Source organism: Mesoplodon mirus, assembly GCF_964341445.2.
Source record: "Mesoplodon mirus genome assembly, chromosome: 2".
NCBI lineage: Eukaryota > Metazoa > Chordata > Mammalia > Artiodactyla > Ziphiidae > Mesoplodon > Mesoplodon mirus.
The window spans coordinates 142,780,112-142,798,217 of record NC_138977.1 but is presented as its reverse complement, the minus strand read 5'-3'; the positions used below and the strand labels follow the sequence as shown (position 1 = coordinate 142,798,217).

The window sequence follows — 18,106 nt, the reverse complement described above, 5'->3', positions numbered from 1 at the left end:
ATGTTTTCAATACCTCTATAATAAAGCTGGTGTTTTAATTTTCCCCCCAAAAAAGAAAAAAAAGCAACTGTCATTACTTAAGGGGTAGTTGAAAATATGTACCCTTGAATCAGTGAAAAAAAAGACATGGGAGCAGTCTTAAATATTTGCACACTATCATTTGGAAAATAGACTGTAGTTTTGCACTGGAAAGCAGAGTCAGGATAGACCTTATATGAAGATGGAACTCTTTTCCATCAGAGCTGTCCGAAATGAGAAAGGTTACCTATTAGATAGTATACTCCACATTATTGGGGGTGTGTTTAAATAGTGACTGATTACTATTTTTCAGGAATTCCTTCTTTGGGTGGTGGGGGAATTTGTTTCCAGTCCAAAATTTTTAATTATATGTATATATTTCTTTAGGTTCTTAATTTTTATGTTTTCACTTATTTTAGGTTACACCCCTGCAATTAAAGGACAACTCTTACATGTTGATGCCACTACCAGCATGCAATACCGGACTCTTTTAGAAGCAGAAATGTTAGCAGTAAGTCTAGAGTATATGATGATATGCCTACGTCCATAAAATACAAATTTGGTTTTAATTTTTTAATATAAAATTTTAATGGCCAGGAGGTCATCAAATGGTCAGTCTTCTCATTCAAGAACAACCAGATGCTCTTGACCATGTTTTTGGGTAGAGGTGTAGATTCCCAATGCTGTGGACTCCCTTTGGCATCTCTCTGTTGCTCTTCTTTTGGGGGAAATGAATATAAGGCAACACTACATGGGTTTTTGGCCTTTAAAAATGTGAAAAGTTCTCGGTGTATTGTTTTTAAACTTCACTGTATGGCTAGACTAGCTGTCTCCTATGCTGTAAGTAAGATAATTTTTTACTCTATGTTTTCTGGCCCCATCAGATTCTTTCTCAGGGCTTAATAATTCATTGTCCTTTTTTACTTGATGAATAAGGTACAAGGAAGAAAATCTTATTGATACCCTGAATTGCTCCATATTAGAAACAGAATAAATATGGAAATGCTCATGATTGAAAACTGCAGGTCAGGAACTCATTAATCAAGCAGATTATTATTTTTTCTCAGGGACGACAACAATAACAACAATAATAACAAAAGTCACTGTGTAGAATGGCTGATATTTAGAGAGGATTCTTTTATATTAGATGATATCATTAGGTCCTTAATTGCTTGTCTAAACAAGCATATTTATACATGATATATGTAAATTAAGAAAATTTTGCAGTTACCAAGAATATAACGAATACTATAAATATGAATATTCAGCATTTTAATGAATTCCTAAGCTATTGCTGATAAATGGTGCTGTGCAATAATGGTATTCCTGGCCAGGCAGCTCTTGCCTTTGCAGAATTGCCAAGCTTTGGCAGGTGGAATATACCACAAAGCATCATGTCAGATTTATAACTACTGTGCTGTCAAATGAGAACCGAGGAGGCACTGGTGGCCAGACTTCTGTGTGACAGTATACATTGCACTCTACCCTGCCTGACCCTGAGCCTCTCACTTAACAGATTAGGTTTAAAGAAGAGTTAATGAAGTTGGCTGTTACTCTGTTTGTTTAGCTACAGTATCAAAACTGTAGCCTGATTTGTTCTTAAAGTTTTTTGGCCACATCATAGCTTAGTATTTTAAGGAGCTGGATGTAACCATGGATACTGACCTTTAGCCACAACAATATTAAAATCTCTAAGGGACATTCTGTTTGGCTCAGTAGGAAAATAAGTTTTAATTACTCACCAGTTTGTGCGAGTTCATTTCTAATGCTGTCACACAATGTCATATTTTAACCTCTGACATTGTTACCTAACATTTGATTTGCAGTTTCACATCATTGCCAGCTACCCCCGAATATGGAACATGCCACAGACATGGCAGTGTGAATTAGAGGTTTATAAAGCCACCTACCACTTCATCTTTGCACAGAAGAATTTCTTCACAGGTAATTTTCTAATAAGTATAAATACAATGAGATCTGAGATTTATCATAGTGAACTTGTGTATAGTCAATAAGTTTTGCTTTTAGATTCAACATAGGGACTTGATGACACAATTCATACTTTCTTTTACACTTCTTTTGGGGCCAAGTTTATCAAAGGAAAAACTTAAATATACATGTTCTATGCTGTCTTCTAACCCAAACAAGGAAAATATTAACCCCAAATTGGGCTTAGGAGGAAGTGCAAGAACTCATTTTTGTGTCAGTCTAGTGGGGGATAAGTTGGGGAAGATGAGTCAGTTTCTTTCTCTTCCTGAATTAGGCATCACTGTGGCTCTATTATTTTGTTTTAGTTAGTAATCCACAGACAGTATATTCAAATAGTCAAATATGTTATTTTTGTATTTGGAGTCCCTACTTAACTCCTTTCTGTTGGCATGTATAATTAAGTTGATGCTGTCATTAGGTGGAAAAAATTCTTTTATTTCTTGCAGCATATTATGATAGCTACTCATTATTTTATGATTATGGGAACATGTGGTCTTAGTCTCTGAATGACATAAATACTGCTACATAAAAATAAGCATTTTTTGAGCCTTTCTGTAAGAAGTTTAGCCAGAGTTGGTCTGTTTTTCTAGGATCAGTGGCTACCCCAGAACTCCTAATATTTGCTTGACTGATTGCTGCATTTATCTGTTCGTCCATCCACCCACCGATCATTTACAAGTATTCTGTGCTGAATACTAATATTTGTGGGTATAGCAGTGATTAAGATATTCACAGGTTTCCCTGTCCTGACATTACTTACTAGCAATATGATGTTGGCCAAATTTTCTAATTGTTTAAGCTTCAGTTTCCTTATCTGTGAAATAGGGATAACAATTTCTAACTTAATTTTGCTATTGCTAGAGTTTTGGCCTTTTATAATAATGCCAATACTATAATATGTTCAATCAGTAGTCTTCTGTAGTTGTTTTTTGCTTTAATCAGGAGCCTTATCGTGGGGATTAGATAGAATGATTCTGTATTTTTGCAGTTGTATAATGCTTCTCCAAGGCTCAAGTCAAGGTCCCAGTAGTAGAAACTTTGACAGAGTCCCTGGCAAGTTAAATTTTTGTCAGTGAAGCTGAATATTGAATAAGTACTACTTAATTCAGATTTATGAAAAAAATAATAGCTAAAACTTAGTGTGTATTAGTGTCTGTCTCTGTTCTAAGCAGTTTCACATATTAAATCATTAAATCCTCATAATAATTCTCTGAGGTCAATTTTATTATCATTATCCTTATTTTACAGATGAGGGCAGTGAGTTACAGAGTGGTTAAGCAATTTGTCCAGGGTTACACGACTAAGTCAAGCTAGGATTCCAACCCAAATAGTCTGGTTCAAGAATCTGTTTTTATATAGATAGCTTCTTTGCATAATCTTTTCCTTCTCACTTAAGATTTTATCATTTCTAACTTTGCTAATCTTTTAAAATAGATTCCAGTTTCTTTCTTTTTAGACTTTTTAAATTATAAATTATTTAATTTATTTAAACTTAAAGAAAAAACCCAGTATTTTCAAGCATTCAATACTTCATGTTGTTTTTCCTCCAGAACTTCACAATCTCAGACTTTAGCAGTGCCAAGAATACTTGGAGTAGAAGTATAAATTTCTCAAAATTTAAACTTTATTTTGTAGTAGTGCTTACGTTTAGACTGAATATTGTATTAGCTAAACAAGTACACATTTCCTAAATTACAATTGTGATTTTTCATAAATTATTTTCTTTCTCTAACTCTAATCTTTATGCTTATACCTATTTAACTTCACTTTTTTAGTTATTTTTTTCTAAAATTTATTTGGAGAAATTTTAAAAATATAGAAAAGTACAAAACTTAAGTTCTCATCTCCCAGATTTAACAGCTGTAACATTTAGATATATTACTTCTGAAAACTGTGTTCAATAATAGTGGTGAGAGTGGGCAACCTTGTCTTGTTCCTGATCTTAGTGGAAATGGTTTCATTTTTTCACCATTCAAGACGATGTTGGCTGTGGGTTTGTCATATATGGCCTTTATTATGTTGAGGAAAGTTCCCTCTATGCCTACTTTCTGCAGAGTTTTTATCATAAATGGGTGTTGAATTATGTCGAAGCTTTCTCTGCATCTATTGAGATGATCATATGGTTTTTCTCCTTCAATTTGTTAATATGGTGTATCACATTGATTGATTTGCGTACATTGAAGAATCCTTGCATTCCTGGAATAAACCCCACTTGATCCTTTTAATGTATGATCCTTTTAATGTGCTGTTGGATTCTGTTTGCTAGTATTTTGTTGAGGATTTTTGCATCTGTGTTCATCAGTGATATTGGCCTGTAGTTTTCTTTCTTTGTGACATCCTTGCCTGGTTTTGGTATCAAGGTGATGGTGGCCTCGTAGAATGAGTTTGGGAGTGCTCCTCCATCTGCTATATTTTGGAAGAGTTTGAGAAGGATAGGTGTTAGCTCTTCTCTAAATGTTTGATAGAATTCGCCTGTGAAGCCATCTGGTCCTGGGCTTTTGTTGGTTGGAAGATTTTTAATCACAGTTTCAATTTCAGTGCTTGATTGGTCTATTCATATTTTCTATTTCTTCCTGATTCAGTCTTGGCAGGTTGTGCATTTCTAAGACTTTGTCCATTTCTTCCAGGTTGTCCATTTTATTGGCATAGAGTTTCTTGTAGTAATCTCTCATGATCTTTTGTATTTCTGCAGTGTCAGTTGTTACTTCTCCTTTTTCATTTCTAATTCTCTTGATTTGAGTCTTCTCCCTTTTTTTCTTGATGAGTCTGGCTAACGGTTTATCAATTTTGTTTATCTTCTCAAAGAACCAGCTTATAGTTTTATTGATCTTTGCTATCATTTCCTTCATTTCTTTTTCATTTATTTCTGATCTGATCTTTATGATTTCTTTCCTTCTGCTAACTTTGGGGATTTTTTGTTCTTTTTTCTCTAATTGCTTTAGGTGCAGGGTCAGGTGGTTTACTCGAGATGTTTCCTGTTTCTTAAGGTGGGATTGTGTTGCTATAAACTTCCCCCTTAGAACTGCTTTTGCTGCGTCCCATAGGTTTTGGGTCGTCGTGTCTCCATTGTCATTTGTTTCTAGGTATTTTTTTATTTCCTCTTTGATTTCTTCAGTGATCACTTCGTTATTGAGTAGTGTATTGTTTAGCCTCCATGTGTTTGTATTTTTTACAGATCTTTTCCTGTAATTGATGTCTAGTCTCATAGCATTGTGGTCGGAAAAGATACTTGATACAATTTCAATTTTCTTAAATCTACCAAGGCTTGGTTTGTGACCCAAGATATGATCTATCCTGGAGAATGTTCCATGAGCACTTGAGAAAAATGTGTATTCTGTTGTTTTTGGATGGAATGTCCTATAAATATCAATTAAGTCCATCTTGTTTAATGTATCATTTAAAGCTTGTGTTTCCTTATTTATTTTCATTTTGGATGATCTGTCCATTGGTGAAAGTGGGGTGTTAAAGTACCCTACTATGAGTGTGTTACTGTCGATTTCCCCTTTTATGGCTGTTAGTATTTGCCTTATGTATTGAGGTGCTCCTATGTTGGGTGCATAAATATTTACAATTGTTATATCTTCTTCTTGGATCGATCCCTTTATCATTATGTAGTGTCCTTCTTTGTCTCTTCTAATAGTCTTTATTTTAAAGTCTATTTTGTCTGATATAAGAATTGCTACTCCAGCTTTCTTTTGATTTCCATTTGCATGGAATATCTTTTTCCATCCCCTTACTTTCAGTCTGTATGTGTCTCTAGGTCTGAAGTGGGTCTCTTGTAGACAGCATATATATGGGTCTTGTTTTTGTATCCATTCAGCCAATCTGTGTCTTTTGGTGGGAGCATTTAGTCCGTTTACATTTAAGGTAATTATTGATATGTATGTTCCTATTCCCATTTCCTTAATTGTTTTGGGTTCGTTATTGTAGGTATTTTCCTTCTGTTGTGTTTCTTGCCTAGAGAAGTTCCTTTAGCATTTGTTGTAAAGCTGGTTTGGTGGTGCTGAACTCTCCCAGCTTTTGCTTGTCTGTAAAGGTTTTAATTTCTCCATCAAATCTGAATGAGATCCTTGCTGGGTAGAGTAATCTTGGTTGCAGGTTTTTCTCCTTCATCACTTTAATTATGTCCTGCCACTCCCTTCCGGCTTGTAGAGTTTCTGCTGAGAGATCAGCTGTTAACCTGATGGGGATTCCCTTGTGTGTTATTTGTTGTTTTTCCCTTGCTGCTTTTAATATGATTTCTTTGTGTTTAATTTTTGACAGTTTGATTAATATGTGTCTTGGCGTATTTCTCCTTGGATTTATTCTGTATGGGACTCTCTGTGCCTCCTGGACTTGATTAACTATTTCCTTTCCTATATTAGGGAAGTTTTCAACTATAATCTCTTCAAATATTTTCTCAGTCCCTTTCTTTTTCTCTTCTTCTTCTGGAACCCCTATAATTCAAATGTTGGTGTGTTTAATGTTGTCCCAGAGGTCTCTGAGACTGTCCTCTGTTCTTTTCATTCTTTTTTCTTTACTTTGCTGTGCAGCAGTTATTTCCACTATTTTATCTTCCACCTCACTTATCCGTTCTTCTGCCTCAGTTATTCTGCTATTGATCCCATCTAGAGTATTTTTCATTCATTTATTGTGTTTTTAATCGATGCTTGATTCATCTTTAGTTCTTCTAGGTCCTTGTTAACTGTTTCTTGCATTTTGTGTATTCTATTTCCAAGATTTTGGATCTTGGAAATAGAATCTTGGATCATCTTTACTATCATTATTCTGAATTCTTTTTCAGGTAGACTGCCTATTACCTCTTCATTTGTTAGGTCTGGTAGGTTTTTATCTTGCTCCTTCTCCTGCTGTGTGTTTTTCTGTCTTCTCATTTTGCTTATCTTCCTGTGTTTGGGGTCTCCTTTTTGCAGGCTGCAGATTCGTAGTTCCCGTTGTTTTTGGTGTCTGTCCCCAGTGGCTAAGGTTATTTCAGTAGGTTGTGTAGGCTTCCTCGTGGGGAAGACTAGTGCCTGTGTTCTGGTGGTTGAGGCTTGATCTTGTCTTTCTAGTGGACAGGTTCACGTCTGGTGGTGTGTTTTGGGGTGCCTGTGGCCTTATTATGTTTTTAGGCAGCCTCTCTGCTAATGGGTGGGGTTGTGTTCCTGTCTTGCTAGTTGTTTGGCATAGGGTGACCAGCATTGTAGCTTGCTGGCCATTGACTGAAGCTGGGTGCTGGTGTTGAGATGGAGATCTCTGGGAGATTTTCGCCACTTGATATTATGTGGAGCTGGGAGGTCTCTTGTGGACCCGGTCCTGAAGTTGGCTCTCCCACTTCAGAGGCACAGCACTGACTCCTGGCTTCAGCACCAAGAGCCTTTCATCAGCTCTGGAATTCTACTGCCTTCGGCATGATTCTTTTTCCTGTCTGCTTATAGCTCTCCCAGCACCCGGTTCTAATCAACAGGGAAGAGCTCAATCACTGCATATCTTTTTAATGAACAAAATTTTTGTTAATGTGTACGAAGTAACATGGCAAAATTTTGAGTTCAATGAAAAAAAGTAATTTAACTTGTACATCTAGGATAGTGTAAAAATCTACATAGAAAAAAGAACTAGGATGAGATATATCCACAATGTTAGGTGTTTTGGTAACAGAATATCAGGTAATTTTTTTTCCTCTTTTATCTTCTGAAGTTTCTTTAAAAACATAATAGGTATATGAAATGCATAAAAGTTTTCTTATTTGGAACTGTGATTAGTAAGTAAGCATTTTTACTGTCCAATCATTTAGCTACATCTTAATCACCTTTTTGTATAAAAGTTCTTTTTAGGTAACAATAGGAAACTTTTTGGTGTTAGAATATTTTTATTTTGTTTTCTGAATTTCAATTAATTTTACATTCTGTCTCCTACCTCAATAATTTTAGATTTAATTCAAGACTGGTCAAGCGATAGTGCTCCAGACATTTTTTCATTTGTTCCATATACATGGAATTTTAAAATCATGTTTCATCAATTTGAAATGATTTGGGCAGCTAATCAGCACAATTGGATTGACTGTTCCACTAAACAACAGGAAAATGGTAAGTACTTTTTAAAAATTAGGTTAGTATTCTGTTCATTAAGGCAAATACCAACAAAGAAAACTGGTATTGATTTTTGTAGTTTTAATAGATACTAGAATTGATCTTCTTTTCCATTGTCTTATAAGACTCTCAGAGAACTATTTCAGAATTTGTATTACACTAAGTATATTAAATTTAATTTTGTTTAGGTGTGTATTTAAGGCAGTTTTTGTTTAAAATTTTTTTGTAATTAAAAGTAAATTTCTTTTCTTTTTTTTTTTTTTGCAGTGTACCTGGCAGCTTGTGGGGAAACACTAAACATTGATTTCTCTTTGCCGTTTACGGACTTTGTTCCAGCTACATGTAATACCAAGTTCTCTTTAAGAGTACGTATAATTAGATGCATTGTTTATTCCACAAGGTTTATTAGTAAATTTGATTTCCGAGCACTTACCTTTACTCTCTCCTGCCCATCCTGTTGCCACCCTGAAATATTTTGGTTTTCCACCATTGTTCACTAACTTCAGTGGCACAGAATTGCCTGTTTCTTTTTTGTAGTTAACTGTAATATTCTGCCTTTCCCCTAAGTTCCCCAAGTTCCCCTAAGAAGTTGGGCAGTAACTTGAAAAGATATGTGTACCCCAGTGTTCATAGCAGCATTATTAACAATAGCCAGGATATGGAAGTGACCTCAGTGCCCATTGACAGATGAATGGATGAAGAAGATGTGATATATATACTCACTGGAGTATTACTCAGCCATAAAAAAGGATGAGACCTTGCCATTTATGATGGATAAATGGATGACCTGGAGGGGTATTATGCTTAGTGAAATAAGTCAAACAGAGAAAGACAAATACTGTATGTCTTCACTTATATTTGGAATCTAAAAAACAAAACAAATAAACAGATAAAACAGAAATGGACTTTCAGGTACAGAAAACAAACTAGTGGTTACCAGAGGGGGGAGGGGAAGGAGGAAGGGTGAAGTAGGTGAAGGAGATTAAGAGATATAAACTACCAGTTATAAAATAAGTCATGGGGATGTAATGTACAGCACTGGGAATATAGTCAATATTTTATAATAACTTTGTATTGATATAGCATATAATCCATAAAAACACTGAATTGTGTTATATGACTGAAATGAATATAATATTGTAAATCAACTATACTTCTATTAAAAAAAAAACCTGGGCAAAAAAAAAAAATTCCTTGAGTCGATTATTTTGTTAGAGCTCATTTCTGACCTCTGTGACTAATCTATATGTTCTCTTAAGAACTTATTCTAGGTCTAATATTAGTCTGTGAACTGGATTTTACATTTCTCTATACAGTTGACACTTGAACAATGTGGAGGTTAGGGACGCTGACCCTCCCTGCCATCATAAATTCGTGTGCAGTTACTTAGAGTCAGTTCTCCTTATATCCTCCATGTCCTTGGTTCCTCTGTATCTGAGGTTCAGCATTTGCAGATTCAACGAACCACAGATTGTGTAGGACTGTAATATTTACTGTTGAAAAAACATCCATGTGTAAGTGGCCTGTGCAGTTCAAACCTGTGTTGTTCAAGGGTCAGCTGTATTTCAGTCCTAATTTTAACCATGAATTCAAGGAATAAACCCCATGATCCAAAAGCCAGCTCTTAGGAGTTCAAAATTCATGGTACACCTAACTTTAAGGTATACAATCATTGGTAGTTGTAGTATTGATGGAGGTTATGAAGGTAAAAAATAGCAGCAATAATAAGAGCATCCAGCAAGTATTAACATCTTCTTTGTGCCAGACACTTCTCCAAGTGCTTTATGTGTAGTAACTCATTTAATCATTCTCAGAACAACCCTCTTGTAGTAGTTGTTGTTATTATCTGCATTTACAGAATAGGAAACTGAGGAGGCAAGTTGATGTAAGTTGTCATATAGCTAGTGAGTGGCCAAGTTAGAATTCGAGCCCAGGCAGTATAGTTTAGGGCTCCACTCTTTTAACCACCCCACTGTGTTGCCTGTTTAGAAACCAAGCATCAAAATGAGCAAAGATTCAGGGACCTATAAGGAAAAAAGTGAAACTCAGTGAAGATCCTTTGATATAATTCTTAAAAGGCAGTTGAGGAACCAAGACTTACTAGAATCAAAATAGACAATCATGTTTTTTAAAATACAGAACATATTCCACCTGAGCTTATATTAGCTGATTTTTAATTTTTTTTTACTGAGTTACGTGTGAAATATCCAAGGAAACCCATGGAAGATAATCTTCTTACTGTTTTCTAGAAACTGTGCTGTTTATTTCCCTGATTTTTTTCCCTGATTTTCTTTTACTTAGAGATTTTATTTTTATTATTATCTTTTTAAAAGAAGGTTAATTAATTAATTAATTAATTAATTTGTTATTTTTGGCTGTGTTGGGTGTTCATTGCTGCATGTGGGCTTTCCCTAGTTGCGGAGAGCAGGGGCTACTCTTCATTGTGGTGCACGGGCTTCTCATTGCGGTGGCTTCTCTTATTGTGGAACATGGGCCCTAGGTGCGCGGGCTTCAGTAGTTGTGGCATTCAGGCTCCGTAGTTGTGGCTCACAGGCCCTAGAGCGCAGGCTCAGTAGTTGTGGCACACAGGCTTAGTTGCTCCATGGCATGTGGGATCTTCCTGGACCAGGGCTTGAACCCATGTCCCCTGAATTGGCAGGTGGATTCTTAACCACTGCGCCACCAGGGAAGTCTCATTCTTGACTTTCTACGCAGAATTTAGTTTCAGTCAATGTAAGATCTTATTCCAGTTACTTACCTGATTATTCAGTGTAAAACCTGCCATTTCAAATTTATGTTTATTTTCTGTTTAATTGATTATTATAGGTAAGCTTGCCTGTAAATAGTAACCTAACAAATTTATGTACCTATTTTGTTACTTTGGGTTATTATAAATTATCTTTTAGGGAGAAGATGTTGATCTTCATTTGTTTCTACCAGATTGCCACCCTAGTAAATATTCATTATTTATGCTGGTAAAGAATTGCCACCCAAATAAAATGACTCATGATACTGGTATTCCTGCTGAATGTCAAAGTAGCCAGAAAACAGTTAAACCAAAATGGCGGAACATTACTCAAGAAAAGTAAGTACTTAATATTAGTGATCTAAGTATTTTGTGTTTATGTGGAGAAATTACTCTTCTAATTCTTTAAAAGAATGATAGTAAAATTTGATTATCTGTAACTGGTGTCTGTATACAATCAAAGGAATAAGTACCAGACTAGAAACTTTATTTTTACTCTTCAAAGGGCTGGTTGGGTTGAATGCTGGACTGTCCCAAGTGTCATGCTTACAATTGATTACACATGGCATCCAATTTATCCACAAAAAGCAGATGAACAGCTAAAACAGTCATGTAAGTGTTTTTATATAATTTGTACGTTGAAATATCTAGTGTTATAATTGATAAACATCAAAGATACAAGGAGAAATTAAAAATATTTGGAAATGCATCTATTGGCAATTTTATACATTTAAAATCTTTTAAGGATTTTGGTATAATTACAGCTAACTTTCATTGAGCGTTTACTATATATCAAGTACTATATCAAATACTGTATATATCAAATACTAGGCCAAGCTGTTTCCTGGTTTACTTTATCTCATTTAACTCTTCAAGCAACTCTGTGAGATAGATGTTATAATTATTATTGTCATTGTAGAGTTGAGGAAATATGCTCAGAGAAAGTAAGTAATTTTCTCAAGGTCTGCTGAGCTAGAAGCAGCAGAGCTGGAGTATGAAGTTAGGTATATGTAAATCTGTATATTTAAAGCACTAGATTTTGTGAAATGTTAGTTTCTTTAATGCATTTTGACAGCTGTCATATCATTTATAGTTTCCCTGAGGCTTAAGTGCTGCTTTATTTGGATCCAAAGTGGAATTAAAGTCAAGTGATATTTTCTGTGTATTTTTCCAGTGAGTTAAGTTTTTAAGAATAGTCTTTGTAACTTTCTCATATGTATATGTTCATAATGTCACACTGCATTTGAATAGCTGTTTATGTGAAAATAACTTTATAGTTTAATGCCTAAGTATAGTTAAAGCCTAATTGTGACCCAGACTTACAGTATATTGACAGAACTTGATGAGAATGTTGCCTTAGTTAATGGGAATTTTGCATCGATTCTTTGAAGTTTGATTTATTTTATACATATTTCAATGCAGTCCATTCTTTATTGCATTCTTAACTATTAATCTTTCAGGTTTGTTTTCATTATATACTACAGATATTTTATAGCATTAGTTGCTTTCATATTTGCAAAATAGAATTTCTTAGTGACTAGTTCTTTGAAGAACTTTTAAGAGGTGCTTTCCTCCCTCACCCCTCAAACATTATTCTTTTTTCCTCAATTTATTCCAGTGTCAGAAATGGAAGAAACAATGCTATCTGTATTAAGGCCATCCCAGAAAACAGACAGAGTTGTTTCTTCTCCCTCTACTTCTTCACGTCCACCTATTGATCCCTCAGAACTTCCACCTGATAAACTTCATGTAGAAATGGAACTTTCTCCAGATTCTCAAATAACTCTCTATGGACCTCTATTAAATGCCTTTCTATGTATAAAGGTAAGAATTTTAAAAGAACCTCCATATATATATATATTTTTTTTTGCGGTACACGGGCCTGTCACTGATGTGGCCTCTCCCGTTGCGGAGCACAGGCTCCGGATGCGCAGGCTCAGCGGCCATGGCTCACAGGCCCGGCTGCTCCGCGGCATGTGGGATCTTCCCGGACCGGGGCACGAACCCACGTCCCCTGCATCGGCAGGCGGACTCTCAACCACTGCGCCACCAGGGAAGCCCTATCTTGAGTTTTAAAAATTTACTGTTGGAATTCAGGATAAAATCCAATATTTATTTACCTTTCTATTTGTGTTTGAATTTGTCCATGCTTCTGAGTTATATAAGCACAATTAAATCAAGCAGGTTCAAAGTAGGACCTGTATTATTTAGAGGCAGATGACAGTAGAGAATAGAGGAAAAAGCCCCAGTTCTGCAAGTCAGTATATTTGGGATTTTAATATTTGCCCTACCAGTAATTAACTGAATGACCTTAAGCCCTTCAATATCCTTTCCTATGAAAGGATATTAATTGGCCATATATCCAGAACCCTAGCCAGAAAATAAATATGTCAATAACCAAAATGCAGAATTTACCAAAATACTACCTTGGTTTTAATATTGAGCAAATGTAGTTAACGGTGTTAATTAGAATATGTTAACAACTTTTTCGTTACTACTGACAGATCAAATAGGCAAAATTTAAATTTGGAATTAATAGGAAGAAAAAAGAATTTCAATTAAAAAAGAAATTTAAATTCTGATGCCAAAGAAACCAGATATTAATTGTTGAAACACTTCTGAAATTTCAATACTTAAGAAACCAGGATGAACTGTGTGAAAGGAAATTTTGGTAACTGTTTATAATTTTTTTTTTTTTTTTTGCTGTACGCGGGCCTCTCACTGCTGTGGCCTCTCCCATTGCGGAGCACAGGCTCCGGACACACAGGCTCCGCGGCCATGGCTCGCGGGCCCAGCCGCTCCGCGGCATGTGGGATCCTCCGGGATCGGGGCACGAACCCGTGTCCCCTGCATCGGCAGGCGGACTCTCAACCACTGCGCCACCAGGGAAGCCCTGTTTATAATGTTTTTGTCACAAGTAACCAAAATGGGACATTCTTATTAAAGCTGTTGAAACATTCCTGATAAATATTCCAACTGTAATATATAAATTACAGATTTAGCTAATTGGATTTAGCCAAATTTCTTTATTTATTTATTTTATTAGTTTCTGCTTTATAACAAAGTGAATCAGTCATACATATACATCTGTTCCCCCATCCCTTCCCTCTTGCGTTTCCCTCCCTCCCACCCTCCCTATCCCACCCCTCCAGGCGGTCACAAAGCACCGAGCTGATCTCCCTGTGCTATGCGGCTGCTTCCCACTATCTATCTACCTTACGTTTGGTACTGTATATATGTCCCTGCCTCTCTTTTGCTTTGTCACAGCTTACCCTTCCCCCTCCCCATATCCTCAAGTCCATTCTCAAGTAGGTCTGTGTCTTTATTCCTCTTTTACCCCTAGGTTCTTCATGACAATTTTTTTTCTTAAATTCCATATATATGTGTTAGCATACGGTATTTGTCTTTCTCTTTCTGACTGACTTCACTCTGTATGACAGACTCTAGGTCTATCCACCTCATTACAAATAGCTCAGTTTCGTTTCTTTTTATGGCTGAGTAATATTCCATTGTATATATGTGCCACATCTTCTTTATCCATTCATCCGATGATGGACACTTAGGTTGTTTCCATCTCCGGGCTATTGTGAATAGAGCTTCAATGAACATTTTGGTACATGTCTCTTTTTGAATTATGGTTTTCTCAGGGTATATGCCCAGTAGTGGGATTGCTGGGTCATATGGTAGTTCTATTTGTAGTTTTTTAAGGAACCTCCATACTGTTCTCCATAGTGGCTGTACCAATTCACATTCCCACCAGCAGTGCAAGAGTGTTCCCTTTTCTCCACACCCTCTCCAGCATTTATTGTTTCTAGATTTCTTGATGATGGCCATTCTGACTGGTGTGAGATGATATCTCGTTGTAGTTTTGATTTGCATTTCTCTAATGATTAATGATGTTGAGCATTCTTTCATGTGTTTGTTGGCAGTCTGTATATCTTCTTTGGAGAAATGCCTATTTAAGTCTTCTGCCCATTTTTGGATTGGGTTGTTTGTTTTTTTGCTATTGAGCTGCATGAGCTGCTTATAAATTTTGGAGATTAATCCTTTGTCAGTTGCTTCATTTGCAAATATTTTCTCCCATTCTGAGGGTTGTCTTTTGGTCTTGTTTATGGTTTCCTATGCTGTGCAAAAGCTTTGAAGTTTCATTAGGTCCCATTTGTTTATCTTTGTTTTTATTTCCATTTCTCTAGGAGGTGGGTCCAAAAGGATCTTGCTGTGATTTATGTCATAGAGTGTTCTGCCTATGTTTTCCTCTAAGAGTTTGATAGTTTCTGGCCTTACATTTAGGTCTTTAATCCATTTTGAGCTTATTTTTGTGTATGGTGTTAGGGAATGATCTAATCTCATACTTTTACATGTCCCTGTCCAGTTTTCCCAGCACCACTTATTGAAGAGGCTGTCCTTTCTCCACTGTACATTCCTGCCTCCTTTATCAAAGATAAGTTGACCATATGTGCGTGGGTTTATCTCTGGGCTTTCTATCCTGTTCCATTGATCTATATTTCTGTTTTTGTGCCAGTACCACACTGTCTTGATTACTGTAGCTTTGTAGTATAGTCTGAAGTCCGGGAGACTGATTCCTTCAGCTCTGTTTTTCGTTCTCAAGATTGCTTTGGCTATTCGGGGTCTTTTGTTTTTCCAAACAAATTGTGAAGTTTTTTGTTCTAGTTCTGTGAAAAATGCCAGTGGTAGTTTGATAGGGATTGCATTGAATCTGTAGATTGCTTTGGGTAGTAGAGTCATTTTCACAATATTGATTCTTCCAATCCAGGAGCATGGTATATCTCTCCATCTATTTGTATCATCTTTAATTTCTTTCATCAGTGTCTTATAATTTTCTGCCTACAGGTCTTTTGTCTCCTTGGGTAGGTTTATTCCTAGATATTTTATTCTTTTTGTTGCAATGGTAAATGGGAGTGTTTTCTTGATTTCACTTTCAGATGTTTCGTCATTAGTGTACAGGAATGCCAGAGATTTCTGTGCATTAATTTTGTATCCTGCTACTTTACCAAATTCATTGATTAGCTCTAGTAGTTTTCTGGTAGCATCTTTAGGATTCTCTATGTATAGTATCATGTCATCTGCAAACAGTGAGAGCTTTACTTCTTTTCCAATTTGGATTCCTTTTATTTCCTTTTCTTCTCTGATTGCTGTGGCTAAAACTTCCAAAACTAAGTTGAATAAGAGTGGTGAGAGTGGGCAGCCTTGTCTTGTTCCTGATCTTAGTGGAAATGGTTTCAGTTTTTCACCATTCAAGACGATGTTTGCTGTGGGTTTGTCATATATGGCCTTTATTATGTTGAGGATTTTTGCATCTATGTTCATCAGTGATATTGGCCTGTAGTTTTCTTTCTTTGTGACATCCTTGCCTGGTTTTGGTATCAAGGTGATGGTGGCCTCATAGAATGAGTTTGGGAGTGCTCCTCCCTCTGCTATATTTTGGAAGAGTTTGAGAAGGATAGGTGTTACTTCTTCTCTAAATGTTTGATAGAATTCACCTGTGAAGCCATCTGGTCCTGGGCTTTTGTTGGTTGGAAGATTTTTAATCACAGTTTCAATTTCAGTGCTTGATTGGTCTATTCATATTTTCTATTTCTTCCTGATTCAGTCTTGGCAGGTTGTGCATTTCTAAGACTTTGTCCATGTCTTCCAGGTTGTCCAGTTTATTGGCATAGAGTTGCTTATAGTAATCTCTCATGATCTTTTGTATTTCTGCAGTCAGTTGTTACTTCTCCTTTTTCATTTCTAATTCTCTTTTTTTTTTTTTTTTTTTTTTTTTTTTTTAATTTATTTTATTTTATTTTTTTGCTTTATAACAAATTTAATCAGTTATACATATACATATGTTTCCATATCCCCTCCCTTTTGCGTCTCCCTCCCACCCTCCCTATCCCACCCCTCCAGGCGGTCACAAAGTACCGAGCTGATCTCCCTGTGCTATGCGGCTGCTTCCCACTAGCTATCTACCTCACGTTTGGTAGTGTATATATGTCCATGCCGCTCTTTCACTTTGTCACAGCTTACCCTTCCCCCTCCCCATATCCTCAAGTCCATTCTCTAGTAGGTCTGTGTCTTTATTCCTGTCTTACCCCTATGTTCTTCATGACATTTTTTTTTCTTAAATTCCATATATATGTGTTAGCATACAGTATTTGTCTTTCTCTTTCTGACTTACTTCACTCTGTATGACAGACTCTAGGTCTATCCACCTCATTACAAATAGCTCAATTTCATTTCTTTTTATGGCTGAGTAATATTCCATTGTATATATGTGCCACATCTTCTTTATCCATTCATCCGATGATGGACACTTAGGTTGTTTCCATCTCCGGGCTATTGTAAATAGGGCTGCTATGAACATTTTGGTACATGTCTCTTTTTGAATTATGGTTTTCTCAGGGTATATGCCCAGTAGTGGGATTGCTGGGTCATATGGTAGTTCTATTTGTAGTTTTTTAAGGAACCTCCATACCGTTCTCCATAGCGGCTGTACCAATTCACATTCCCACCAGCAGTGCAAGAGTGTTCCCTTTTTTCCACACCCTCTCCAGCATTTATTGTTTCTAGATTTTTTGATGATGGCCATTCTGACTGGTGTGAGATGATATCTCATTGTAGTTTTGATTTGCATTTCTCTAATGAGTAAAGATGTTGAGCATCCTTTCATGTGTTTGTTGGCAGTCTGTATATCTTCTGTGGAGAAATGTCTATTTAGGTCTTCTGCCCATTTTTGGATTGGGTTGTTCGTTTTTTTGTTATTGAGCTGCATGAGCTGCTTATAAATTTTGGAGATTAATCCTTTGTCAGTTGCTTCATTTGCAAATATTTTCTCCCATTCTGAGGGTTGTCTTTTGGTCTTGTTTATGGTTTCCTTTGCTGTGCAAAAGCTTTTAAGTTTCATTAGGTCCCATGTGTTTATTTTTGTCTTTATTTCCATTTCTCTAGGAGGTGGGTCAAAAAGGATCTTGCTGTGATTTATGTCATAGAGTGTTCTGCCTATGTGTTCCTCTAAGAGTTTGATAGTGTCTGGCCTTACATTTAGGTCTTTAATCCATTTTGAGCTTATTTTTGTGTATGGTGTTAGGGAGTGATCTAATCTCATACTTTTACATGTCCCTATCCAGTTTTCCCAGCACCACTTATTGAAGAGACTGTCCTTTCTCCACTGTACATTCCTGCCTCCTTTATCAAAGATAAGGTGACCATATGTCCGTGGGTTTAACTCTGGGCTTTCTATCCTGTTCCATTGATCTATCTTTCTGTTTTTGTGCCAGTACCATACTGT

The 18,106-nt window shown here is 36.2% G+C and overlaps 1 protein-coding gene across 2 annotated transcripts in view; it reads left to right on the top strand.

Annotated features, from left to right (window-relative positions):
- Positions 1-18,106, top strand: part of BLTP1 (bridge-like lipid transfer protein family member 1) — a 216,383-nt gene that overhangs the window by 56,497 nt on the left and 141,780 nt on the right. For both annotated transcript variants that reach the window (XM_082606819.1, XM_082606818.1), the window contains exons 14-20: positions 438-529; positions 1,845-1,962; positions 7,914-8,069; positions 8,340-8,437; positions 10,979-11,157; positions 11,324-11,430; positions 12,437-12,642. In XM_082606819.1, the coding sequence (XP_082462945.1) occupies positions 438-529; positions 1,845-1,962; positions 7,914-8,069; positions 8,340-8,437; positions 10,979-11,157; positions 11,324-11,430; positions 12,437-12,642 (956 nt within the window). The remainder of the gene's footprint in view (positions 1-437; positions 530-1,844; positions 1,963-7,913; positions 8,070-8,339; positions 8,438-10,978; positions 11,158-11,323; positions 11,431-12,436; positions 12,643-18,106) is intronic.